The sequence below is a fragment of the Podarcis erhardii genome (assembly GCF_964252035.2).
Source record: "Podarcis erhardii genome assembly, chromosome: 16".
Taxonomy (NCBI): domain Eukaryota; kingdom Metazoa; phylum Chordata; class Lepidosauria; order Squamata; family Lacertidae; genus Podarcis; species Podarcis erhardii.
Window position 1 is genome coordinate 6374985 of NC_138514.1, and position 27356 is coordinate 6402340.

Genomic DNA, 27356 nt, shown 5'->3' on the forward strand with positions numbered 1-27356 from the left:
TCCAGCTGTTCTTGTTGTGCTACTTTATTTTTCCAACTAGCTTAAACGCATTTCATTACTTCTTTAATCTCTTCTTCTATCTTACTCTCCTTTCACTCTAATCATTTTCTGGATTCACTCAGTATCAGTCAGAAATTCTACTTTTTCCATATAAATTTTGATATATTCACTTTTTGTACCATGTCTCCTCTTATCCTCCCTGTTAGTTCGGCAAGATGGAAGTATTCCATCATTTTAGATATAACCAGTCTGTTTTAGTTGGGATGCTGTGGTTTTCCAATTTTTGCCAATCAATAACCTGGCTGCCATAGTTGCATACATAAACATTGGTCTGACCGTTCTTTTTATCTCCTCTGACATGATGCCTAGGAGAAAGGATTCTGGTTTTTCTTCAAATGAAAATCTAAAGATCTTTTTCAATTTGTTATAGATATTTTCCCAGAATCCATTGACAGTCCCAGATCAATCTGTGTGGACCCAGTGTGATTGGGGGATCCCTCAACTCAATACAGCCAATGCCTGGTTCAGTGCTGGATCCACTGGGCAGCCCTAGAAGAAACTCTTTTATTGTAGCAACTTTTAAAATAAAAGGAGCCAGCGTGCCAGTTTCCAGCATCAGGTTCTTCTTACAAACGCCAGCCTTTGCTGTCATTGTGACATCACTTCCTGCTCTTGCTTCTATTCTCTCCACCAACATCCAACTTAACTGGCACAGAACTCTTTGTGCTGTTGAGTCCATTGGCTGCGCTCCCCTACTAGAGGAAGGCTCTCTGCGCAGCCCAGGACATTTCTTTCTTCACTGTCCTCCTCACCAGTTTGCCCAGAGCACTTTTTGTTTAGGGAAGGAGGCGATGCCTTTCAAAGGAGCACAATTGTGTTGTTGTTGGTTTTTCTACTTCGTCCTGCTTTGCAACTCCCTTTTCCAAGGCTATGGACCTGGGGACTACGGGGCGCCAGAAGTGGATTATTCAAATGAAGCAGACTTCGGGGAGAGCAATTATGGAGAGGACGTGGAGCAATATGGTCCTGAAGCTGCAGGAGAAACTGCAGCTGAAGCACAAGCACAAACACAAGCACAAGCAGTAAGTTGTGTTCATTTATTTCATGTGTAGTTTATGCTCATTCCCTAAGTGAAATTCAGGACCCTCTAAGTAGCGGATGATAAATAACATGGGAACATAGCAACCTGCCTGGCACCGAATCAGACCGTTGGTCCATTTAGTCTACGGTATTATCTACCATGGGGATGTGGGTGGCACTGAGGGTTAAACCACCGAGCCTAGGACTTGCCAATCAGAAGGTCAGCTGTTCAAATCCCCGCGACGGGGTGAGCTCCCGTTGCTCCGTCCCTGCTCCTGCCAACCTAGCAGTTCGAAAGCACGTCAAAGTGCAAGTAGATAAATAGGTACCACTCCGGCGGGAAGGTAAACGGCGTTTCCATGCGCTGCTATGGTTCACCAGAAGCAGCTTAGTCATGCTGGCCACATGACCCGGAAGCTGTACGCCGGCTCCCTCGGCTAGTAAAGCGAGATGAGCGCCGCAACCCCAGAGTCGGTCACGACTGGACCTAATGGCCAGGGGTCCCTTTACCTTTACCTTTTATTATCTACCATGACTGGCAGCAGTTCTTCAGGGTTTCAGACAGTTTCTTCTGCCCTACCTGGACATATTCTGGGGGTTGAACTTTGGATCTTCTGCGTACAAAGCAAATTCTCTGCCACCAAGCTATGTCCCTTCCCCGACGTTCCCATATCTGGGAATACCTCTTGAAAGGTGGCATATAGGTTAATTGAACCAGTAGTCCTCAACCTTTTCCAGCTCAGGATTAACATTTAACCCAAATGTGCCTGTGGGGACCCACTTCTTAATTATTATTTTTGTCATATATTTGTATAGTTGGTAGCACTACTGTTGCAACCCACCTTGGCTGAGTAGTGGATCCCAACCTCTCAGCTGCAGACCAATGCAGTAAAACAAATGGTTGGTTTTAGTATTTTGTAATTTGGTTAAAGGGGGAAATACTTTAGGTATAATAAAAAGAGAATTCTTTGCTAAATCCAGGTTTGGGGCAAGTACTCTTTGTTGAAAGAGGCCAAGCAGAGATTTAAAATCACAAAATATGCAGCAAAATAAAGCATGGAAAATATTTCTTGCTTTAAAATATTCGTTTCCAAGTTGCTTCCAAAGCCCCCCACTTCCCTGAGCATAGAAAGAAACCACATGTAAGTTAAAAACGATTTACTTACAAACTTTTCAAAGGTCAGATTCATGTGCTTTTCCATATATCAGCAAGGAAAGTCAGGCAGTAAAACTTAGGTTAGTTCCAAAATGGTAAAGGATTCTAAATTATTTGTATAGAAACACAAAGATGGATTGCCTAAGCTTGGAGCATCCAGCTTAGACCTCCTTACTGGAAGTGTTCTCATGGTGGAAGAGAGAAAGAACAGAACTGGGTAGCCCTTCCTCCCAAGCTAAGGGGGTCTGACTTAGATAAGCAAGGCAGGACAGCTTACTCTATGGTCTTAACCCCTTCATGTATTAATTAGAGTTAAGTATGTTGGTTATATGAGGCTGATTTATCTCACACCAATAACCTGGACCAAGTTGTCTTACCTACCAAGGACTCCAAGTGGAGCTCAGCCTTTATTATGGCACACCTAGGCCCAGCTTGGTGCTTTCCAGATGTTTTGGATTAAAACTCGCATCAGCCTCAGCTGGAAGGCACCTGGCTGGGGAAGGCTGTTGTAGCATTTGAAAATGGCACGTGAAAGACTGTGCCACCTATTTTTTAAGCACACCTCACTGTTTCATCATTGAATTTTCAAGGTGGCTGTTCCCTCATGGGCAGCCTTCTGTGAGCTGCATGCTAGTGGTGGGTGGGGCCAGAGGCAAGAAGTGGGTGGAGCAACAAATGGTGAATCTTACTGGTTTAGCTACACTCACAGTTTAAGGACACATTCCAACCAGGCAAAAGCACTTGTGAGGGGCACACAGCAGTCTGGTGAGGTATATGGCCCTGGGGAAAGAAAGATAGGGCTGGGTGGGGATTCACTTAGCCCCTGGTCCTGAGGTTTTCACTCCTGTTCTAATTTAGATGCTCATGGAGTTTGTCTGGGGACCTTGGGAGGAAGTGATCATGTCCTCCTGGGTTTCATGATACAGAGGCAAGGGAAAGTTGAGTGTAGTTGGACATGCACTCTGAACGGATTTCAAAAAGCTTAAGGAACTACTGGGTGAGATTTCGTGACCAGAAATAAGCAAAGAGAAGGTAGTCTAAGAAGAACTGGAGTTTTGTAAAAGTGAAATATTGAAGGCACATATGCAGACAATTCCAACAAGAGAGAAAAGAGGGAGGAACCTAAAGAAACCAGCGTGACTGCATAAGTTACTGTCAGGTGAGCTGTAATGTCAGGGCATGTATGAGAAATTGAAGAAATTTAAAGTTCAGTGTCTGAGCTCCCTTCTTTTTGCTCTGGAGCTTTCCCCACAGAAACCTGCTATTTAAAGCCCAATCTTAGCAAACATAAATCCATTGAAAGCTTGAATTGATGTTTGCTCCAATTCAGCTTTAAAGAGCTGGTTTTCATAGGGAAGGCTCAGCCCTGGCCATGTGCACCCCGCCCTGCAAGTTGCCCAAGAGGAAATGTGGACCTCCAGCTGGAAAATGGTCTTGAATTGGGTCAGTGGCATAGGAGGAAAGCACTGTGAGTCCTCCCCTACCATCCCTCAATTGCAGCATCCCTTATCAAAACTCAGGGGAAGATGGCTGCCTCCACGGTCATAGTGAGCACCCACAGCGCTGGGCACCCACAGTGTGGGGCCCAAGTCAGCACCCTCTGCGCCTGGGAAGGCTGCAAGTGTGACCTGAAAGCACCAGTGCCCTTCCCACTGGTGCTTCACAGCAACTGGTGTTGACAGGTGCACTTCCAACGCTATGCAAGTCTTCTCAGATGTAATCTGCCCTGGGTGTGATGGGGCCTTTCTCGAGGATATAGAGCAGGCATCTCTAGACACTCAGCCCTCCAGATGTTTTGGGACTACAGTTCCCATCATCCCTGACCACTGGTCCTGTTAGCTAGGGATGATGGGAGTTCTACTGCCAAAACATCTGGAGGGTCAAGTTTGGGGATGTCTGATATACAGGATTTTGTTGCTGTACAGCTATGGCTCTTGTCAGTCAGGTGTGGCCTTCCAGATGTTACTGAGCCACAACTCTCATCATCCCTGGCCATTGGCCATGCTTACCATGGCTGGTGGGAATTGTAGTTCCACAACATCTGTGGGGCCAAAGGTTCCCCAGTCTTGCTGCAAAGCAAGAAGTAATTCATTTCTGATGTTAGTGTGCTGGGTGAGCGCTTGGCTATATATAGGGCTTTTTCCAGCTGGAACTCACTGGAACTCAGTTCTGGCACCTCTCTGGTGGGTTCCGGCACCTCTCTGTTGCTATTATAAGAGAACGAGGGAGGTGTTCATGGTGAGTTCCAATACCTCTTTTTCTGGGAAAAATAGCACTGGATATGTTATAAAAGGCTTTTGTTGGCAAAGCTAAGTATTATGTTCATGCAGGAGATACGATTAATTTGATTTTGTTTTTTATTGAAATATAGCAACTCTTTCCCATGGTTGTCTTCCTCATAATTACCACTGACCACCCTCAGGGTTGGTAGTTGGCATGCTTGGTCTCCCACCAATGGCTCCTTCCCATTGCTGCTGCCATCAGCATGGCTTTGCTGCTGTTAACTGCCATCAGTCACTCGCCTCTGCCCACCCCTCCTCCCCACAGGTATTCTGTTTACCTGGTGGCACTGACTATGGTCAGTTCCATGTTAGGGATGGGTGACTCCATCTCTTCCTCTCAATTTCTCAATTTCTCTAATCTTAAATTTGGTTTTCTACAATAGTTTGGGATTGCTTTTTTAAAAAACAAAAGTCCTCATGAAAATTCAGCAGCATTTTAGTGCTAATTTATCCTAATGTACTCATTTTTGTAGGCTGTTTTGCCTAATGTACTCGTTTTTGCAAGCCTTGTTTCCATAATAATAATTTTTCCACTAATGTAATGCATGGATGTTATTTTCAGTAATATATGCATTCATCTGTGCATTTCACCCTACAATTTGCATTTTGGATACAATACTTGGCTGGAAAACTGCATTGCAAAATTCAGACAAGTGTGGATTTCAAATGATAGTTGTGTTTTGATTTGCATATTGTTCCAAAAACTATGATTAGGTAGATTTGCCTTTACATGCAAACTAAATTGCATTTCTTCCCCTGTCCCTCCTTCTGACAGCCCTTCCCTGTATCTGAATGATACTGCTTTGGCCGCATAAGCAACAGCCCAAACACTGGACGAGGGAGAACTAGTTTAATAAATCCTATAGTAACTTGGCTGTTGGATATGGCCAGACATTAACTGTTGTAAAATGGCTGGATGTCAAAATGCTGATACCAAATATCACCTGGCCAAATATTTGTGCAGCTAACAAATTTTCAGAGTTTTTGAAGTCTCAAGAGTTCATACAAGACAATTTTAAGTGGTGATGGTTTCAGTTCTATTCAAAACACATGGGATTTAGAGGTTTGACTTATACTGTGACCATTGAATTCTGATTCCCTCTGCTGGATTCTTTGGAAGAGTGGGATATTTTGAGCTGATTTCTGTAGCAGCATTTCAAGACAGGCTCCAGTGGATTGAGCAGAAGAGACCGAGAGTGAGTCCAAGGGTCAAGGAAGTGGCTTCTACACGTGCTGTAGAACGAAGTGAGAGGCAGATGGGGCTCATCCACTAGCTCATCTAGTAGAAGGAAAACTCTGACCCTAAACCTCCACTGCCTCATGGGACGTATTTGGGAAAAGAAAAGGCTATAAGAAATGTTGTTGTCGTTTAGTCGTTTAGTTGTGTCCAACTCTTTGTGACCCTATGGACCAGAGCACGCCAGGCACTCCTGCCTTCCACTGCCTCCCGCAGTTTGGTCAAACTCATGTTCGTAGCTTCGAGAACACTGTCCAACCATCTTGTCCTCTGTCGTCCCCTTCTCCTTGTGCCCCCCATCTTTCCTAACATCAGGGTCTTTTCCAGGGAGTCTTCTTTACCCATGAGGTGGCCAAAGTCTTGGAGCCTCAGCTTCACGATCTGTCCTTCCAGTGAGCACTCAGGGCTGATTTCCTTAAGAATGGATAGGTTTGATCTTCTTGCAGTCCATGGGACTCTCAAGAGTCTCCTCCAGCACCATAATTCAAAAGCATCAATTCTTTGGCGATCAGCTTTCTTTATGGTCCAGCTCTCACTTCCATACATTACTACTGGGAAGACCATAGCTTTACAAATCCAGAGTGGAGTCCCTAAGACAGTTCAGTGGTGTTTTGTACACCTCTGCCTGGCATCTCCTTCAACCAAGCTGGTGCCAGATGTATTGCTCTGCTTTCGTTTGGACCACATCAGCAAGTCCGAGAGGGTTGGTGGTCTTCTTGTCTGGGCAACCAAGGATCTCCATACACACCACCAGGGCTTGTGCCCCAGCACTTCAGTGCTGCTAACGCAGTGGTTTGACTTCACCCCCAGAAGTGCACTCCATTGACCCTTGAGATGGACAGATGCCAACAACAATACATTTCAAGCTAGCTGTTGAAGATTAATGTGGTTTTAAAAGAAGAAGCAGCAAGGGTAGTCATTGTGGTGCCGTCCACATGTTGAAGAACTGCAGCTCCCACCACTTCTGGCTATTGCCCATGCTAGCTGGGGCTGATGTGGGCTGCAATTCAACAACCCCTGGAAGGCCACAGGCCCCACAGCTCTGTATGAAAGCATTTTTGCCCTCTCTTCAGCTCACAAAGCTCCCAGATGGGCTGAATAAGGAAAAAATAGAAATGAAAAGGTGGCAACAGCAGTTAGCACCTTCGAACTGGGAATCTTAAGTTTGTACCAACTTGAGCTCTCAAAACTGATCTTTTGCTGTATCCCCCATCCTTAGGAAGAAGAAGCTAATCAACGATGATGTCCCATTTCCTCGTTGTGGCAAGCATCGTCTGGAGGAAGTCTGTCAAACGAACAGCTTCAGATGGTTCCAAATGCTACCAACAGATTATATTATGGAACAGTTATTAAATATTTGTTAGAGGAGGAAAAAAAGCTTCTTCTCTTCCAGTCTGTGCCATGAGGTCCTCTTGGTTTGGCGGCATTCTGTGGTTAAAATATTACGAGCCCACTATATATTTTGGAAAATTACTTGTCCCTATATACTTGATCTTGGTGAAAAGGCTGAGAAGCCTATGTTTTCTATGCATTCAGATGTCTCTCGAGATATCATCTCCAAATTTGGCGTGAGGGTTCCCAGTGTGTTTGTTTGTGTGTGTGTGTGTGTGTGTGTGTGTGTGTGTCTGCCATTTTGTATCAAGATCAGGCTGAAACATCACTTTGGCATAGGTTCAGCCACCTCTTGAGATATTGTAACCAAACTTAGTACAAGGGTTCCCAAGGTGGGAATGGTGGTCTTTGCCAATGTTTGGATGTTGGGTGCCACTTTGAATCAAGATGATGGATCAAAATGTGACTTTGCAGTGACTTAACCCTTTTTTTGGCATAAGGGGTCCAAACTACACCAATTTGGAACCTCTGAATGTTCCATCCCCCCATTTGGTGGGTCTTTACCACATTTAGTGGGACAGTTCCAACCTGCACCAATTTGGATGCCTCCTAAGATATCATTGTGAAACTTGGCACAAGGGTTTCTGAGGTGGAAGTGATGGTCTTGGATGCCAGACACCATTTTGAGTCAAGGTGGCTGACCACATTAACCCTAAACATTAGCTCTCCCTCCCAAAAAGTTGATTTGAGGACAAAGCGTGTACTCCCTGGGTCAGGGTAGAGCCCTGAGTTGGTTTGTGCATGCATGTGTGTGCACAGTGCCCAAACTCACAAATTACACTCTTACATTCTCCTCCTCCTCCTCCTCCTCCTCCTCCTCCTCCTCCTCCTCCTCCTCCTTTCTCTCTATTGGTAGGCTGTGTTTGAATGGTATACTCAAGCAAGTAAGCATTAGCAGCAGACATTCATAATACAGTCATAACTCGGGTTGAATGTGCTTCGGGATGAGCGTGTTCGAATTGCACTCCGTGGCAACCTGGAAGTAACGGAGCTTCTTACTTCCGGGTTTTGCCGCTCGCGCATGCGCAGATGCTCAAAATGATGTCATGCACATGTGCAGAAGAGCCTAAACGTGGCCCACGCACGCACAGACGCGCAGACACAGGTTACGTTTGCTTCTAGATGCGAACAGGGCTCCGTTCGCATCTAGAGGTACCACTGTACTAGAACTTGGAGACATTGGTGGAAACTGAATATTGGAAGATTCAGGACCGACAAAAGTAAGTATTCCTGCACGCAGCACACAGTGGAATTCACTCCTGCAAGAGGTAGTGATAGTCACTATGACCCAAGGTCACTGGATGAACCAGTGATTGATTGATCCTAACTAGGCTCTAACAACTGCACCACACTCCTCCATGCAAAAAGACTTCTGAAATAATTACGATAAACTGAATTGGGACCCTTTGAAGGGTGTGTGTAAAAAAAATGGCACATTTTATGCAATGTGTTACTGGTATTCATGCAATGAAGAGGCCTGTCTGAAGTGCTGCTATGCAGAAGATGAGCAGATTAGAACTCAAGGACATCCAATGAATGCTGGAAGATTCAGGACAGAGAGATGAAAGTACCTCTTCACACAGAGCTTAGCTAATTGATGGAATTCATTTCCACAGGAAATAATGATGGCCACCAACTTGGATGGCCTTAAAAGATGATTAGACAAATTCCTGGGGGAAAGGCTGTGTTCTATCTCTACTAATGGGGGCACTTGGGTCCTGCTTGTGAACTTTCCATAGGCATCTGGTTGGCTACTGTGGGAACAGAATGCTGGACTGGATGGGACTGATAAAGCAGGGTTGGTCTTAGGCTGTTGAACATAATGTTCACCAGCGGCAAATAAGGGTCATTCTCTATGCCTGGGAGCAAAGAGAGCTACCCCCACTGACAATGGCCCTATCTGCACTATACATTTGAAACAGCATCACACCACTTTAGTCAGCCACTACTTCCTCCCCCCCAAAATCTGGGAACTGTAGTTAAGGGTGCTGAGAGTTGTTAGAAGACCTCTGTCCTGCCCCTGGAACTACCTGTCTGGAATTTGGCAGGGTTAACCTTCTCTTTAGTTTGTTTGCTTTTGGACTCTCCTTGGAGGCATAGCCATGAGTTACCACACTGAACTGCTGCACTTCAGAATTTACCACTGCCCTAAGCATCAAAAAGTCTGATCTGGGTCTGATCAGGCCCAAATCCAGGCCATCCAATTGGATCTGAACTGAATCGGGAAGCTGCGGCTTGCACAGCCCTAACTTTCACACAATGACAAATAACTTTATACGGGGGGGTTTTCTTCCCCTCTCCCCTTTTGTAGAGGAGAAGAGAGGGAGCAATCCCAGAGAATCATACATGCTGGATTTCACCAAGTGGGCAATTTTCTATCCACTTCCTTACCTTGGAATGTTTGAGTGCAAATGCACATGGTACCCCAGGAAACAATTGTCTTACAGTTCCATGAGACTGAGGGTCAATGTGGGTTCTTCTAGAGGACTTTAAGCAAGTATTTTGGCACCACTGTTTGAGCAGAAGAAGGTGCAAGTGAAAGCTTCATTTGTCTTAGCCAGGCTGGGCCATGGCGACTCTTTCGGTTTTCCTTGATGTTCCATTAGCCAAAGCAGCAGACGTCCCCTTGGATGCATACAGAGCAGATCCTTCACCCCAAAAGGTGTGCCTTGGCCATGCAGGTAGATTTCCTAGCCAAGCCTAGCTCCTTCCAACAATAATCTGTTTCAATAGGGAAGGTTGCACAACTTAACTCCTATGTTGTCACAGGTGAGAAGAAACATTCAGTGACCATGGTGTTGTAGATGTGAGGCACATAAGGGAATCAACCTTTTGCTGCTCTTCTCAGGTTAATGGCTTACTGTTTCTTAGCCACCCAGACGACTGTGATTTTGAGAGGCAAAAACATAAGACATATAGAGAGACGTTGCCCTAAGCACTTTACAGAGCACAAGAGGACAGGCCTCTGCTCCCAAGCGGCCTCCAGTCCAAAATTATAATGGGACAGATAGTGTAGATGCAACCAAGGAAGGGGAGCAGAGGGAAGCAATATGTGGTTTTTAAAGTTGCATGTGTGTTTAGTTCGTTCCAGTACTGCATGGGAAGTTGAGGGTTGAGCCAACAGAAAAGGTGGTGTCTGAGGAGGGCTTTGAGGGAAGCTAGCACCCACAGGATGGCGGTGATGCCACGGGACGTGGGTGGCGCTGTGGGTTAAACCACAGAGCCTAGGACTTGCAGATCAGAAGGTCGGCGGTTCAAATCCCCGCGGTGGGGTGAGCTCCCATTGCTCAGTCCCTGCTCCTGCCAACCTAGCAATTCGAAAGCATGCCAGTGCAAGTAGATAAATAGGTACCGCTCCGGCCGGAAGGTTAACGGCGTTTCTGTGCACTGCTTTGGTTCGCCAGAAGCAGCTTAGTCATGCTGGCCACATGACCCGGAAGCTGTATGCCGGCTCCCTCGGCCAATAAAGCAAGATGAGCACCGCAACCCCAGAGTTGGTCACGACTGGACCTAATGGTCAGGGGTCCCTTTACCTTTAGCACCCCCAGGAGTTCTGGTTGGGACTTCTGAGCATACAGACAGAAAGTGCAGAGCCTTCTATATTTTGATTTTATATCTGAACATCCCCTTTCTAGCAGGGAAGTTAGCTGAAAGCACCTCTGAGTGATTAACGAAGGATTAACCAATATAAAGAACAGTTCCTAATTCAGAATACACACACACACACACACACACACACACACACACACACACACACACCAAAGATTCAATAAGTACAATGAATGAACCAGAAGTATAATTCATATGCTAAACAAATCAAAACAATATCAGTTACATAAAAAATAAATCATATATTTCAGGAACATCAATCAGAATGCAGCATAAAACAAAACAAAAAAACTCCACTAAGCAGGCCATTGCCATGTCTCACCCAGGGGGAATACACACATCTCCCACCTCTCACCAGGGGTGGGGGGCAGGTTTGAGCAAGAGATTCTCACCCTAAGGCAGAAACCAATTCTCTGAGTGCAGCCAACCAGCAGGCAGACTAACTCCATATAGAGTTAGAGAAGGAGATATTTTTTAAAGTATGCAACAGCCCACACCCCTCCTGTTTCCTACTCATCCACAACAGCAGGCTTTTGAGGGAACAGGAGAACTCTGGACCTGGGTTCAAATCCCCACTCAGCCATGAAGTTTGCCAGGTGTCCTTGGGCCAGTCCCTGCCTCTCAGCCTAACCTACTTTGCAGGGTGGTCGTAGGGTAAAGTGGGGAGGGGGGGAACCGTATATGCTACCTTGAGGTCCTTGGAGGAGAACTGGGACTTAAATGAGTCAATAAACATAAGGGTGGTGGAGCTAGAGAAGTGAGGGTCATGGGTCGGGCTGCATTAGGATGTGAGATTGAAAGTGAGGGTGTGAGTTCATGGAGAGATTTGAAGATAATGACAAGGAGCTTTGTGCTAGATCCAGGAGCCAACCAGAATCCAGTAGCAGAAAACTGAAAAGTGATGCATGTCATCAGAAGGGCAAGTTGGGGCAGGTGAATCGACCAATATCAGTTACTCTCAGTTTCTCATTTCCCCCAAACTTAAGTTCAGATTTCCACATTTTCGTTGAGATTTTTGTATTGTTTCAGAAAATATGAATTAGATAGGTTTGCCTTTAAATGCTAACTGGAGCAGATTTCATCCCCATCCCTAGTGATGAGAGAGGTACATAACTTTGGCAGCGGACACAAGCTGCAAAGACACAATGTGATCACCGAGAGAGAAAGAGAGGGCCATATTTTTTCAGCTGTCAACAAGATCAAATAATTTGGAACCTCCAAAATCCCTTATGGATGCAGAACTGAAACTCAACACGACCAAAATGCATGGGTGTGCCCTCCTGTTTTTGCCTCTGAAATGTTGGTAGGTACAGCTTACATCAGCACTGCCTTTCTTCCTAGGCTGCCAGACAGATCTGGAGGAAGTCTGGATCCCACCAGTGGTAAAACGAATCCTGCTTCAAATTCCTGAGGACCCAACACTGAACCACGAATACCTCCCACAGCTTGGAATTTTGGAATTCACCCGAGCAGCCATGGAGCTAGCTATTGGCAAGGACAGCTACGCTCTCCTAGACAACAGGGTAACAGCTTTTATCAGCAATAGCAGCTAAATTAGATGTCAGCTCAGTGCTAATTAAGCCATTCTGTAAGTAGATTAACCCTGTGCTTATCACTGTACCTTAGCTTCACTTATGTGGTCCTCCTGTCTAGAGATGTTGGAGAATTATGACAAAAACAGAACTGGGAGCTGCAGCAGAATACAGCAAATGCCGGGCAGAATGGAAGTTGATGCCTTCTTAAATCCCTACTTTTGCCCCGTCTTGACTTACCTCAAACTTTCCTTTGTAAATAGGCATGTGGTGTTCAGACAAATGGTGGAACCGGAGCCTTGTGGATTGGAGCTGAATTTCTGCACCATTGGTACAAGCCCAGCTACTGCACAGCTCCAGCAACTGTTTTGATCGCCGCACCCCACTTAGGTATATAAATTGTTGTTGTTTTCCCATCACCACTTTGATGCCTCGCCCTACAGTTGAAGCTGCAAACTCATGGGAAATGTTGCTGTGATTTAAAAAAGAATCCCAATCTGTAGCAGTGCCAGCCACACAGAAAACATAATCTAAAGGGCACACTCACACCATATGTTTAAAGTACTCTGATACCACTTTTAAAACTTATTGCTTCCCCCGAAGAATTCTGAGAGCTGTTCCATGCTACCCAACAGTCCTGCTTTGAGTGAGACATCCCAGATTCACAGTAGCTGCCCCGGCTTCTGTTTGAAATCCTGGATTCCTCACCTCCTCATCCTCGTCCTCTAGGGCAGCCACAGCAGCCTCCACAACCTTCTCTGCCACTGCTTTACTCCTAGAAGCGGGCACAGCACATCTGGAAGTACACCTCTGAAAGCGGGCACACCAATTCCGGTGGCCAGGGAGAGGCCAAGTCGACTCAAAGATTGGAGCGAAGATCAGGTGGATGGGTGGGGGTGAGACAGAGCATGGAGATTAGGCAGGGGCTGGGCGAAAGAGTGGTGAGATCAGGCAGGGAGGATATGGGAGGGATGTTCTGCTTTGCCGCCCTGAAATGTTGGATGGTATGTAGTTCAATAAGAGAACAGGTAGGAGACCCCTGTTCAGAGCTGCAGAGTTTCGGACTGTATTGCGACAGTCAATCTCTCTTCTCAGGAAACTCAGGAAATTGTAACTCTCAAAGAGAAATAGGAGCCTCCTAACAACTCTCAGCACCCTTAATGAATGGCAGCTCCCAGAATTCTTTGGGGGAAGCCATGACTGTTTAAAGTGGTCTTGTTGTTGTTTAGTCGTTTAGTTGTGTCTGACTCTTCGTGACCCCCTGGACCAGAGCATGCCAGGCACTTCTGTCTTCCACTGCCTCCCACAGTTTGGTCAAACTCATGTTTGGTTAAACTCATAAAGTGGTATTATATTGCTTTAAATGCATGCTGTGCATATGGCCAGAGTCTTACAGCTTTGCGAGATGAGGCAGGAGCCTCACTGTCATCACATTCAAGCACCCACCGCAATTCAGTTAAGGGAGATTTAGCTCCTAAATCAGGCCGTTACAGCTGCCTCCAAATTTGAGATGATACTGGATATCATGCCCTACCGTGGGCTTTGCTTAGGCTGCTGGACCCCATCAGACTCACTTGACAGTGGCAGCAGGAACACTCCAAGAAGTTGCCATTTTAATTTCCCATAATGCCCCAGGACACCCAAAACCATATCATTACGGGGCATTGGAGGAAATGAATACAGAGAATTGCAGCCCAGCTGCCCTTGACATGAGGGCCCCTGGGCAGATGTCAATGTTGATAGACACAAAGTTGGTAAGCACTGGGCCCCTGGCAGTTGCCCTATGTATCTCATGTACATATGAAGCTGCTTTAGACCTGGTATTACCTACTCTGACAATATTGCAAAGTATTGGCCAAGACCTTTGAATGCCTGAGATGAATGACAAGTTGACCCTCCCAATATAATTTCGCATGCAGAAGCTCTGCCTGGCTTCATCACATCTGAGGGCAGTATGCTGCCAATTCTGCCTAATGATGGAGCCGTCCCTGACACTGAGTATATCTAAATGGACTCAAGCAGAGGTCTTTCCCAGCCCTTCTCCCTGACATCATTTAATTAGAGAATGAATCTTGGGCCATCTGCATTCAAGCATGTGCTCTACCACTGAACTCTGCCCCATTCCTCATGTGAGTGCATCCCTCAATTTCAATAAAAAAAAAAACAAAGCTGGCACAAAACAAAGCTCCCACAAGCTTCCCCCTCCTATCTTTTCAGACAATCTTGGTTGCATATTCCAAGTTGCTGGCTTTTCAGACATCCGTTCTTACCACTACTGGGATCCCATCAAATTGACTGTTGACACGGAAGGGTTCCTGGAGGAGCTGCAGGTAATGTCCTGAGAATAAAGGACTACTGTACTTGATCAGCCAGAGCTAGAGATGGCACCATGTACAGTTAACACAGAACCAGGGCATCAATAGTACCAAATAGTATGGGAAACAGCCTTATTAGAAAAAATTAACCAATAAACTGAAACTGACACGGGGACAAATGGAAGAAGATGCCTTCACCCCGGTATGGTTCCCTTTTATCACATACACAGCCCAACAAAACAACGACAAGAATCCACCAACAGCATATGAATCAATATAGCTAACCTGATTCAAAACCACCCACCCACCCCACTCACACATGAAAACAAAGTTCACCACAAACAAACAACCACATCCTAGGCCAACCCCAACCTCTCTCACCACCAAAGGAAACCAAGTCAATAGTAAGGAGAACCTGCACATGTGATGCTGACACAAAACACCACACATACTGTTGGAAATGTAATGAGATTGAAGGTACATTCTTTCACCTTTGGTGGACATGCCCAAGGATTAAGACATTCTGGGAGATGATTTATAATGAAATGAAAAAGGTATTCAAATATACCTTCCTGAAGAAACCAGAGGCCTTTCTCCTGGGCATGGTTGGCCAATTGGTGCCAAAGAAGGATAGAACTTTCTTTATGTATGCAACAACAGCAGCAAGAATACTCATCGCGAAGTATTGGAAGACACAAGATTTACCCACCCGGGAAGAATGGCAGATGAAGTTGATGGACTATATGGAGCTGGCGGAAATGACTGGCAGAATCCGAGACCAGGGAGAAGAGTCGGTGGAAGAAGACTGGAAAAAATTTAAAGATTATTTACAGAAATATTGTAAAATTAATGAGCTGTAGAAAAATGGTGGAATGAAGTTATATGGCTTTGGCAGAAATGTTATAAGGAATTAGGTACAGATAGATTGTTAATGGGAAGAAAAATAATAATAATAAGGTTAGAACATGTTAAGATTAATTACAGGACAGAAAATAGAGGAAGATGGAAAGGAATTGCTGAAATAGTTAATCGAAGTGGAATACAAAAAGGGAGGCATGAGGAAGTCAATGAAACAAGTGTATGAAAGTTAAGATTGAAAGGAAGTGTTTTTAACTGTTTTTGTTTTGTTTTGTTAATTCAACATTTTTATGTAGTGTTTTTGTTTTTGTTTTTGTACTGTTTTATATTGATTTGTTTAATTTTTTTCTTTTTCTCATTCTGTAATTTCTAAATTCTTAATAAATATTATTAAAAAAACAAAACACCACACATACATTAAGTAAAATAGACAAGACCTGCCAAGGAAAACAAAGTATTTATGTATGCAACAACAGCGGCAGGAGTCTTGTTAGCACAAGGATGGAAGAATGAGGAAACCCCGACTAAAGAACAGTGGCAAGAGAAATTGATGAACTACGCAGAATTGGCTAAACTGACATACAAACTGCGAGATAAGGACAACTGTGACTTCAAAGAAGAATGGGAACTTTTCACAAATTACTTAAAAAGTCAAGAAAATGAATTGGACTCCTTGGCAGGTTTTGAATAAACATACACAAATTTATTGATTGACAACATGGTAGATAGATAATGTAAGGATTATCTATCCTGCCTTCCCGGGAGAGCGGAAAGTCTTTGCTCCCCCCCCTTCAAAAGCCGTCCGGGACAGAGGAGAAACGTGCTGCGTTTCTACGCTCTCCCGGGAAGGCAGGCAGGGGGAGCAAAGACTTTTGCCCCCCGCCAGCCTTCAGAAGAGGTCCTGGACCTCTTCTGAAGGCGGGCGGGGGGCGAAAGTCTTTGCTCCCCCCGCCTGCCTTCAAAAGCCGTCCAGGACAGCGGAGAAACACGCTGCTTTTCTCCGCTCTCCCGGGAAGGCAGGCAGGGGGGGAGCAAGGACTTTTGCCCCCCGCCCGCCTTCAGAAGAGGCCCTGGACCTCTTCTGAAGGCTGGCGGGGGGCGAAAGTCTTTGCTCCCCTCTGCCTGCCTTCAAAAGCTGTCCGGGACAGCGGAGAAACACGCTGCGTTTCTCCGCTCTCCCGGGAAGGCAGGCAGGGGGGAGCAAAGACTTTCACCCCCCGCCAGCCTTCAGAAGAGGTCCTGGACCTCTTCTGAAGGCAGGCGGGGGAACAAAAGTCTTTGCTCCCCCCGCCTGCCTTCAAAAGCCGTCCAGGATAGCGGGAAGCGCTTCCCTGCTATCCCGGACTGCTTTTAATATGCTGGCGGTGGGGAGCAAAGCCTTTCGGCCCCCGCCGGCCTTCCTGGACCTCTTCTGAAGGCCGGAGGGGGGGGAAGGCTTTGCTCCCCACCGCCAGCATTTAAAAGAGGTCCCTGGAGATTTCCCTATAGGCTTTCTTCTTGCGAAGCAAGCCCATAGGGAAATTCATCTTGCGAAGTGCCTCAAAAAACGGAAAACCCTTTCGTCTTGCGGGTTTTCAGTCTTGCGAGGCATTCGTCTTGCAGGGCACCACTGTATATATAGTCAATATAGGCACAGAGTTAATTTTTTAAACATTTTCTAATGGTGGTGTGCCTCGAGATTTTTTTCATGAAACAAGTGTGCCTTTGCCCAAAAAAGGTTGGGAAACACTGATCTAACCTACCCTGGCTGAGCCTCAGTCTGAAGTCTTCCTCATTGTCTGCCTCCTGATGCTGCTAAGAGATGCTCGGCCTTGAAAAAGGCCTATAACTCAGTGAAGGAGGCAGCTGCCTTACACACAGAAGGTCCCAAGTTCAACCCCCTCACATTCATGTGCCCTATACAAACCATCGCTCCTGTTCTGTGTCCCTAGCATTTTGTAATCAGTAGTGCACTGCTTCTGAATGTGAAGGTTTTATACTTAGGAATGATAGCAACAGCCATTGATAAGCCATAACATTTGCCTCAGGCAATCCCAGTTTTCTTCCCAGACTTCTCCCCCACCCAACGTCTATGACCCCCAGTGTTTCAAGTCAACATAAGGTGTTGACTGAAGGACTGGTTTGCTTTCAGGACGCACCAGAAGGCTCCATCGTGTTCCTGCATGCTCCTGAGGAAACTGGCTTGACACCCAAGCAGTGGGAAGAAGTTGCAGCAGTGATGGAGGTAAATATAGGAATCCACTAGAGAGGCCAATGACTGGACAGACCAGGAATATGGAAGTTGCAGCCCTCCTAATGTTCTTGGAGTCAAACCACTTTAAACAGGCATGGCTAGAATCCTGGGAACTGTAGCTTGTTGAGAGTGCTGAGAGTTGTTAAGAGACTGCTGTTCTCCTCAAAGAGCTACCATTCTCACAGTTCTCTGGGAAGAGGGATCGATTGTTAAACCACTCTGGGAACAGTAGATCCATTAACGGAATAGAGGTCTCCTAACAACTCTCAGCAGCTTAACAAAGTAAAGTTAGCAGAATTATTTGGTGGTGGAGAGGGTGCTGTGACTGTTCTAAGTGGTATGATCAGGCACAAGCAAACTCGGCCCTCCAGATGTTTTGGGACTACAACTCCCATCATCCCTGACCACTGGTCCTGTTAGCTAGGGATGATGGGAGTTGTAGTCCCAAAACATCTGGAGGGCTGAAGTTTTCCTATGCCTGGGTATGATGCTGCTTTAAAGGCATAGGACATATGGGGCCCGTCTGATAGTGGGAAAATGGAAATTTGTTGGGAAAAGGGGCATGGTGTGGAGTGGAGTGCTTAGAATCCTGGGGAGAAGCAATTGATACCCAGTTTGCTGCAGGTCCCACTTGTGAAAAAAGATAATGTGCAAGTATATCCCATGCTTCACTGTAAATAATTATGCCATCCCCACTTCCAAGAAGTGAGATGTTTTAGGGCAGAGGTTTAGGGTGTTTCTTTTTCTTTCAGTGAGTGGACACTTAAGAGACTTCAGCTCTGTTTGTAACACTGGCTTGATTTACAAATTTACAAGCAAATCACAGCGGAGGCAAAACAGGCCCTCCTCCAGCAGGCTGCACATTCACCAGAGACTACATCCCAAAACCCTTCCCTTTCCCTTCCATTAAAAAAACAATAACCCTTCTGCCTGCCTGTTTTCCCCATGAACATTCTGAGATCCCACCTTGCAGGTGAATTGTGCATTCGGGAAATAACATCAAGCCATTAGGAGGAACATTAAGCTTCCTTAGTCAAATCCTAGACACTCATCAGAACGCACTTTTAGGCAGCCTTGTAAATAAGACCATAAAAGTCACTAGCCTGTCCAAAAGAACGAAACCAAACCTCTATTCTGCTGGAGCTCCAGTCCTCTTACAGCAGCCTGCTATATTTTTGTGCTAGGCATGGAGAAGGGGGCTTCCCTGCTCTGATAGCAAATTTGCTTTGTATGCTGGGCTACAGAGAAGGCTCCATCCATCCTCCTTTAGCTCCTTCACTCACTTCTATGGAATTCTGTTTACTCACCCACACGCAATTCCTTGTCACAACTGCCAGGCTAGTGTTTCAATGCAAAGCTGTTTTTAGGTAAGCCCATAGCTATAGTTCACAAGAATGTCGGCCAAATTCACAATGCATCTGTTTCTTCTCTCTTCCCACCTCTTTTGGGTCCTTAGAAAAAGCACCTCTTCCCCTTTTTCGACATCGCAGCTCAAGGACTGGCTTCAGGAAACTTGGACAAGGATGCCTGGGCGGTGCGGCATTTTGTAGCAAAGGGATTTGAGCTTCTGTGTGCCCAGTCTTTTTCCAAAATGTTTGGCCTATACGGTAGGACTCTAATGGTCCCATTAAGTGGGTCTGAGGCAGACCAAGCATCTTGGGGGAGGGCAGTGGAATCACAAGAAACCCCCTTCAAGTTGAACGGCAAAAGCATGCATAAGAGGATTGTGGGATCATCCCAGGTAACGCCGTCCCCTATCACCGTATCAGGAACCTGTGTTACATTGCTGCCAAATCCATTTCTGCTGTGTGCTTTGATGATAATGATGGATAATGATGATGATGATGATGATGATGATGATGATGATGATGATAATAATAATAATAATAATAATAATAATAATAATAATAATACTTTATTTATACCCCACCCATCTGGCCGGGCTTCCCCAGCCACTCTGGGCGGCTTCCAACAAAATATTAAAATACAGTAATGCATCAAACATTAAAAGCTTCCCTAAACAGGACTGCCTTCAGATGTCTTCCAAAAGTCTGGTAGTTGTTGTTCTCTTTGACATCTGGTGGGAGGGCGTTCCACAGGGCAGGTGCCACTACTGAGAAGGCCCTCTGCCTGGTTCCCAGTAACTTCACTTCTCGCAGTGAGGGAACCGCCAGAAGGCCCTCAGCGGTGGACCTCAGTGTCTGGGCAGAACGATGGGGGTGGAGACGCTCCTTCAGATATACTGGACCTTTCCCTTCCATTGATGGCATGATGCAGACCTAGGCAGCACAGCTCTGCAGCCCCCTTGCATATGCTCTCAGTGCATGAGTCTGTTTGTTTGTCACTTGCATTTAAAACCTACCCGTCATCATGGGGACCCAGGAGCTGTAAGATAAAGCAGGTGTCACATAGTTGGGAAGGCTGCCTGGAAGTCCATGACTGCTCTGAAAAGAGATCATACCTATACTTAAACACTAGAGGTCCTCAAAGACAAGAGAAAGGAGTTCAGAAATTAGTGAGTAACAATGAGTGCACTCACTCTGAGTTATTCTCTTCTTTTTCTGGTAGTAATCCTAGACTTCAGCTTGCTACATCAATGCCCAGTTTATATCACATTTATGCTTGTGATGACTTTATGGAGTGGTTTAAAAATCCACTCCTATTGTGTGCCAGCCAAAAGTGCTTCCAAAATTGGATTGAGTGGCTGGGGTAAAAACTGACTGATGCTCTTCAGGAACTAGTCACATAGGAGAAGAGCCATAGCTCAGTGGGAGGGCATTTGCTTTGCATGCAGAAGGTTGCAGGTTCAATCCCCAGCTTTTCCGATTTCGGCTAGGAATGTCCCCCACCTGAAGCACTGGGGAGTCACTGGGGAGTGTAGATTTCGGTTTATTAAATCCCACTACAAAAAGCCCCAAAGGGAGTTTACAACCAGTATAAAAATCCAATGGTAAAAATGCACAAGCATATTAAAATAATAATAATCATAATGCAGACTTCCAATCACTGGTACTGCCCAGTGCCCAGTAAATCAAAAGCCTGTGGAAAGCCTTTCATATATATCGAGCTATTCTAGAAAAGGTATGTTCTCTCACTGCCACCCTCTGAATGTCCTTCAGAGGTGGCATACAGAGAAGGGGCTCAGGTGACGATCTCAGGGTCCGGGCAGGTTCATATGGTGAAAGTGTAGACGACCGTATGGCTGATGGTCCTGAGTGGAGTGACTCAATGTAAGGCATGTTCCTGTATTCCTTTAAAAGCTTGGGTGGGTTGTCCTCTAGACTGGCAGCCTCAGGGATGCTCCCTGCAACTCCCACCAGCCCCAGCAATTTCTGAATTTGGTGGAGGAATAGGAAGTGTAGTCTGAAGCTGTTCTGTGTGGGGAGAGCTGGCTGCGTACGCATGTAATGTATTCGTATACAATTGATCTGGCAACGCCATCTTCAACATGCCCTGTTCCCTTTTGCTATTTCATGCAGAGGAGCGGGTTGGAAATCTCATTGTGGTGACGAAAAACAACCAGACCCTGATCAGAATCCAGTCCCAGCTGGCCAAGCAAATATGCATGACATGGTTTAGCCCCACCAGCTTGGGGGCAAGGGTCATTGCAATGGTGCTGACCAGCCCTGCACTGCTGTACGAGTGGTAAGAAGAAAGGCAGGTAACTCCGCGGTCGGGGCTTGTATCAGACAAAAAAAGCAATTGTCCAATACAGACTGCTGCTGTTTTGTGAATATTTTGATTCACCTGTAAGGAAGATATTTCCCAAAATAGTTTTGCACAATTGCTGTGAGTGGAAAAAAGCGACAGGAAAGAGGGAGATCAGTAACCCAGGCAAGGGTTGAATAAATATTCCACAGGCACCATTGCTATAATAGCATTCAGTGCAGGAGTGAGGAGCCTGCATCCCTCTGGACTCCATTTTCCATCAGTCCCAGCTAGTGTGGCTGCAAGTGGTGCCAATTATTATCACCCTTTTTATTTGCCTGGACATTTAAATGTTGGCTATGCTGTTGGTTTGCTCTGTTGTGTTAACTGGTTCATGAACTGTTTCATTGATTGTTTTGTTCTTCTTGCATTATTGTATTTTGTGTTGGTATGATTGGTTTAGTCATGCCTGTAATATTCTGCCCTGGTGCCCTTAAGGATGAAGGGATGATCGGGAACATTTAAAAGCACTCAGAGATCTCATATACAGATTATATCACTAGTATCAAAAATCAGGATTGTCCACTTGTAAAAAAGAAATCAGGAATGATTAATTTATGGGTGGTTGACTGGTTCATTCATCCACTCTTTAAATCTGCATAGATGCCTATGCATAAGACCAGCTGCTAAAGCAAAAAAGCCCCTTACTTTTTTAGAGGATTCATGGACATGTCACAGCAGGTACTACTGTGAAAGGAGAAATGCCTCATTCTTAAAATCTATAGATGTCTAGACCCAGGGATTGGATTGGTTTGATTCTGGTTTGATATCGTAATTTGTATGGATTGCTCAAACCACAGTTTCTTGGTATGGATATCAAAAGGAAACTGTGGTTTAACTGAACATTGAATTAAAGCATGAAAGCGAAGGGAGGAAAGAAATAATGTGGGAGTATGTGAACGCATGACTCATTCCTAGTTCAACAAACTTTAGTTTGTTAGGCTGTAATCATTATGTCTGAACCAGACTTCGCAGCCGTTTTGAGGCGAGAGCGGGGGGGGGGGGAGGATCTCATGCCATATCTTTTCTATCCCTGTCCTCAGGAAACAGAGTCTGCTGAAACTGGTAAAGAGAATTATGCTGATTAGAGAAAAACTGAAGGAAAAGCTGCGTATCCTGGGGACACCGGGTTCCTGGGAACATATCACAGCCCAATCAGGAGTCAATAGCTTTGTCGGGCTCCTCCGTATGTATCCAATAAGCCTATTCTCTTGTCAGCGGAAGCTGGTCCATTAGGGCAAATGGGGCACTTCTCCATCACTTTGGTCTGCCTTAAGTCAGCCCCCACCTGGCTGCCTTCTTACTTACAACCAGTCCAGAGGCTGGAGGGAGCAGCTATCTGCTTCCTCCTCCTTTGACCCAGTGTTGGCCTTGTAGAACTCAGCAGAGAGGAGGATTTGTGTGGACAAATCTAGAATTAGTTGGCTCTGCCTGTCATTGGCTCTTGCTCTGTCTACTGTTCACCTCCCTGCCTTCCTCCCTACAAGGCCCAAAGGGCACCAGCCGCCATTGTCTGTTGCTGAGCCCAAGACAGGTCTGCATCTGGACTGTGCCCTTCCTAAGCACTAGGCTCAAACCTTACCAGGGCTATGTATCTCTCTTTGCTCCCTGCTTCGCCATGGTGAGTTGCCGTTGATCTGGATGCATGGTAGAGGAACCACAGGACTGCTTCACTGTGTGTTTGGTGTGGTCTGTTCACCTGGAAGTAACTTCCATCTCACATCTCTAAACTGCCCTTAAGAGATAGAACTCAAATAACATGGGTTGAGGAGGGGAAATCACAGCCTCTGCACTGTTTTCTATATGCTTTTTAAATGGAGGAAGTTGGATGTGCAGCAAACCATTGCAGCGTGAAGTGCTTTTGTTCAGGGTTCCAGTCTCTCCTATTTGTCCCCCTTCCTGTGGTTTTCTGTTTTGTTCCCCAGCAGTGAGTCATAATTCTGTATCCACTGAGCACGCTCACTGAGCTGTTCCCTAGTCCCCCAGGCTACTCTATTCCCATCCACTGCCCCACCTGTCTCCCAGATCATTCCCTATTTCCTCCTACTCTCTTGGTCACTCCCCTTTCTGTTCAGCTGCTCAGATGCCAGTCTGCAAACCAAAGCAAATTTGGTTCCCATCCCTAGCAGAACATCAGTTAAGGTGCTTGTGCATGTCAGTGGGAACCCTGAGTGCACCAGATTCCTACTGAGATTGAGTGTCTATACACATGCGACTTCCTGGCTCACATACCAGTCACAGGGCAGAGCCACCAGAAGGTGGAGGTGAAGACTCCACACCTGCCTATAAGAGATCTTGGGATGGGGGCCTATGATCTCACTTCCATCTCTAATTTTTGTTTATGTTCAAGGGATGGAACCAGAGGTTAAAAGTAATTTGGGGGGTGGGGAATCATCCCCCAGACCTGCAGATTTCACCCCGAAAACATGTATTGAGGTGTACAGGTAAAGGTAAAGGGTCTTGGAACTTTGAAGTGTCAGGCATAGCTCTAATGGCTTTAGCCCAAACGTAGAAGAGTTTTCCTGCACAGCGAAGAAGCTAGTTGAGGTGGAAATGACTAGTCAGCTAGACTCAGAATAACTATTTACAGGATTTATTAAAAGGAAAAGAAACCAGCAGAGTTTCTGCATACAAAACAAAGTAAAATAAATCCTTTCTCTCTCTCTCTCTCTCTCTCTCTCTCTCTCTCTCTCTCTCTCTCTTAACCATACACAGCACTCCTACTCCTAACACACCTAACACCAAACTGTGCTAGCATTCCTAGATAACAGAGTTGAGTGCTGGTCGTTAACCAATCGGAGTAAGTAGTTTCTAGGTCAAGCAGACCTTGGCTTTCTGCCAAGAGTAAATTGACACTGCCTTGAGTTAATTGTGTGAAGCCAGAATCTGTAAGTTTTCATGAGAATCAATTAACAGAAACTGAACAAAGAGGCCCCTGACTATTAGGTCCAGTCGTGGCCGACTCTGAGGTTGCGGCACTCATCTCGCTTTATTGGCTGAGGGAGCAGGCGTACAGCTTCTGGGTCATGTGGCCAGCAGGACTAAGCCGCTTCTGGCGAACCAGAGCAGCGCACGGAAATGCCGTTTACTTTCCTGCTGGAGCGGTACCTATTATCTACTTGCACTTTGAAGTGCTTTCGAACTGCTAGGTTGGCAGAAGCAGGGTCCGAGCAACAGGAGCTCACACCATCGCGGAGATTCGAACCGCCGACCTTCTGATCGGCAAGTCCTAGGCTTTGTGGTTTAACCCGCAGTGCCACCCTCACGTGTTGGATTGAGGTGGATGCTTTTAATATGCGAGTCATGCTTCAAAATGTTTTCATTCTAAACAAATTGTGGCTCCATAAAGTCACGATTCATGAATGATTACAAAAGCTTTGGATTCCGCACTAATTAAATTTCCCAATTAGCTAGCTGTATTAGAGTTAAATAAGAAATTGAAACGTCCACTTCGTTCAGACTGGGCATGGAAATGAAGCAAGTTCTCCAGTTCAGAGATTATCTGAGTGAACAGGCAGAATCTGGAGAATGGCAGGACTATTTTTTGAAAAATAAGTTGCATTAATGGTTTTATTGTTTCTGTGTCTGCTGCCTGGAATCCTTTGGGAGGAAGGGTGAGATATAACTTTGTAATCATCATCATCATCCATTACACTGGGGATGGGAAATTCTTGAAGCTGCAGATTTTTATCACGTCAGCCCTAAACTCTGTAGCCATTCAAGCTAAGTAAATGTGTGCATTATTTGTATGCATGCTTTATTTGCATCCCGTGTGTTTCGTAATTCTTTTGAGGTTGTTTGCATTGATGCGCCTTTTGATCGTAGCTGGTTTTATGCCCAGGCCAATACTGTTACTTATTTCCTGCCAGCTTCCCAAGTGGATTTCCTGGCGCAGCACAAACATATCTACCTCCTTGCAAACAAGCAGATCAACATCTGCAGCATTAATTCAAAGAACCTGGACTATGTCGCACGGAGCATCCATGAAGCAATTGTGACCACGATCCCTCAAATCCAAAGTGAGCTCATGGAGAGTTCGAGTGAGAGCCATGAACCTTCAAGAGAGTCCACCTGAATGATTTTTTAATAGGTGCAATAAAACTTTGTTTTGCAAAGCCTCTGTATAAGATTAGATCAAAGGTATTTGTTTGGACTTCAAGCCATGAATAATTTCTAAAAACATAATCTCCCATTCCGGATGCAAAATGTCAAGTTCACTACCCAGCCACCGTTGATCATTAAAACAATCTGTCGTGCTTTACTACAAAGACATCAAAAGCCACCTTTTCAGTTACGTATTTGTTAGCTAATTGAAACAACAAAGCCCCTTTTCTTGATTTGATTGCTTTGCATCACTTTCAAACTACAAGTGAAAATTGCTGCACATAGAAAACAATATGCCAGGATGAAGGTTCTGTTTAGATCTGTTCCCCCCTGACATCTAGATTTTTAGGTGGAGGGTCAGAGAATGACCTAAAGGTCTCTAGTACAACCCCCTGTTGATGCAGGAGATCCACAGCTGCAGCATCCCTGATAGGTGACCACCCAGGCTCTTATTGGAAACCTCTGCTGAAGAGGAGTAAACCACCTCCCAAGGCAAATTGCCCCACACAGCTTGTACCGTCAAGAGTTATTTGGAATGTTTAATCAAAAACCCCTGTTCTTGCCATTTGAACAATATATGTTCAGATCCTGACCTTTGGAGCAACAGCATTCGACTTTGCTCCATCTACCATGTCACAACACTTTAAATATTTGAAGATGGTTATCATATCACCAATTAAGACATCTATTATCCAGGTTGACCATGACCTGTGACTTCGACCTTTCCTAATAGGGCATAGTGTCCAGGCTCTTCATCATGTTTGTCACCTTCCTGTGGACGCAATCTAGCTTCTCTGTGTTCTTAAATATCTGCACAGAGAACTGAGCACAGTACAGTGGTGCCTTGCAAGACGAAAATAATCCGTTCCGCGAGTCTCTTCATCTAGCGGTTTTTTCGTCTTGTGAAGCAACCCTATTAGTGGCTTAGCGGATTAGCGCTATTAGCGGCTTAGCGGCTATTAAAGGCTTAGTGGCTTAGTGGCTAAGAGGCTATTAGCGGCTTAGCAGCTTAGAAAAGGGGGGGGGAGCAAAAAAAAATCGCAAGACTCGCAAGACATTTTCGTCTTGCGAAGCAAGCCCATAGGGAAATTCGTCTTGCGAAGCGCATCGAAAAACGGAAAACCCTTTAGTCTAGCGGGTTTTTCATTTTGCGAGGCATTCGTCTAGCGGGGCACCACTGTACAGTGATTAAAGATTATCTGCACTTACCTTTCCTCTGAATTTTCCAGACATGGCTCACACTTTAAACTCTGTGTTCAAGTGCCACACTTTTAATGGGTGGGAGGGGGGAGCTGGGACTGCATACCCTTTAGTACTCCCAGAAAAAAGCACTGCTTGTAGTCCTAATCCCACGTACCTGGACGTAAGAATGAACAAATCTGCTGTTTTATTTTCCAATTTAATCTAATGAAATTTAGGGAAACAGTGGTACCTTGGGTTAAGTATGGTACTTAATTTGTTCTGGAGGTCCATACTTAACCTGAAACTGTTCTTAACCTGAAGCACCACTTTAGCTAATGAGGCCTTCCACTGCAGCTACGCAATTTCTGTTCTCATCGTGAAGCAAAGTTCTTAACCCGAGGTACTATTTCTGGGTTAGCGGAGTCTGTAACCTGAAGCATATGAATCTCCTTTATATTAATTGTCATTGTTTGCCCAGATGCTCTGCACTGAGGGATGTCTAACAGCCATCCTGATTGTCTTATCAAATGCTAATGTTTTGTGTAAACTGTGTCTGGAACTATGTGAGACTTGCTAAATCCTCAGGAATATCCCACCTTGGCCTGCCTGAGCCACAGTAAAGCCATCTTATGTGTGATGCAATTTCTGGCTGTTTATAGAAGGGATTG

The 27356-nt window shown here is 45.4% G+C and overlaps 1 protein-coding gene and 2 long non-coding RNA genes across 4 annotated transcripts; 2 read left to right on the forward strand and 1 right to left on the reverse strand.

Moving 5' to 3' along the window:
• Nucleotides 1–315: 315 nt before the first annotated feature.
• Nucleotides 316–7132, forward strand: LOC309331283. The gene is made up of 2 exons (XR_014151765.1): nt 316–1082; nt 6975–7132. It is a non-coding gene; the product is annotated as an uncharacterized lncRNA (long non-coding RNA).
• A 2480-nt stretch (nt 7133–9612) lies between these two features.
• Nucleotides 9613–25517, forward strand: GOT1L1 (glutamic-oxaloacetic transaminase 1 like 1). 2 transcript variants are annotated; one of them, XM_081843342.1, is made up of 9 exons: nt 9613–9828; nt 12098–12279; nt 12552–12678; nt 14506–14618; nt 17593–17685; nt 19151–19301; nt 21174–21339; nt 22446–22588; nt 25272–25517. In XM_081843342.1, the coding sequence occupies exons 1-9, from the start codon at nt 9717–9719 to the stop codon at nt 25475–25477; spliced, it is 1293 nt and encodes a 430-aa protein (XP_081699468.1). In that variant the 5' UTR covers nt 9613–9716; the 3' UTR covers nt 25478–25517. The 2 variants fall into 2 exon arrangements, with proteins under 2 accessions (XP_081699468.1, XP_081699469.1); XM_081843343.1 differs by having other exon boundaries at nt 9780–9916.
• LOC309331330 lies at nt 23980–24325 on the reverse strand. Its single transcript, XR_014151826.1, has 2 exons — nt 24109–24325; nt 23980–24072 (listed from the first exon to the last, which is right to left on the reverse strand). It is a non-coding gene; the product is annotated as an uncharacterized lncRNA (long non-coding RNA).
• Nucleotides 25518–27356: the final 1839 nt, after the last annotated feature.

Excerpts from the sequence above, each read along its gene's own strand:
- GOT1L1 (XM_081843342.1), top strand. The coding sequence starts at position 9,717 with ATGGCGACTCTTTCGGTTTTCCTTGATGTTCCATTAGCCAAAGCAGCA. Across the intron at positions 14,619-17,592 it reads GGTTCCTGGAGGAGCTGCAG|GACGCACCAGAAGGCTCCAT; the intron begins GTAATGTCCTGA and ends GTTTGCTTTCAG. Across the intron at positions 22,589-25,271 it reads TAGCTTTGTCGGGCTCCTCC|CTTCCCAAGTGGATTTCCTG; the intron begins GTATGTATCCAA and ends ATTTCCTGCCAG.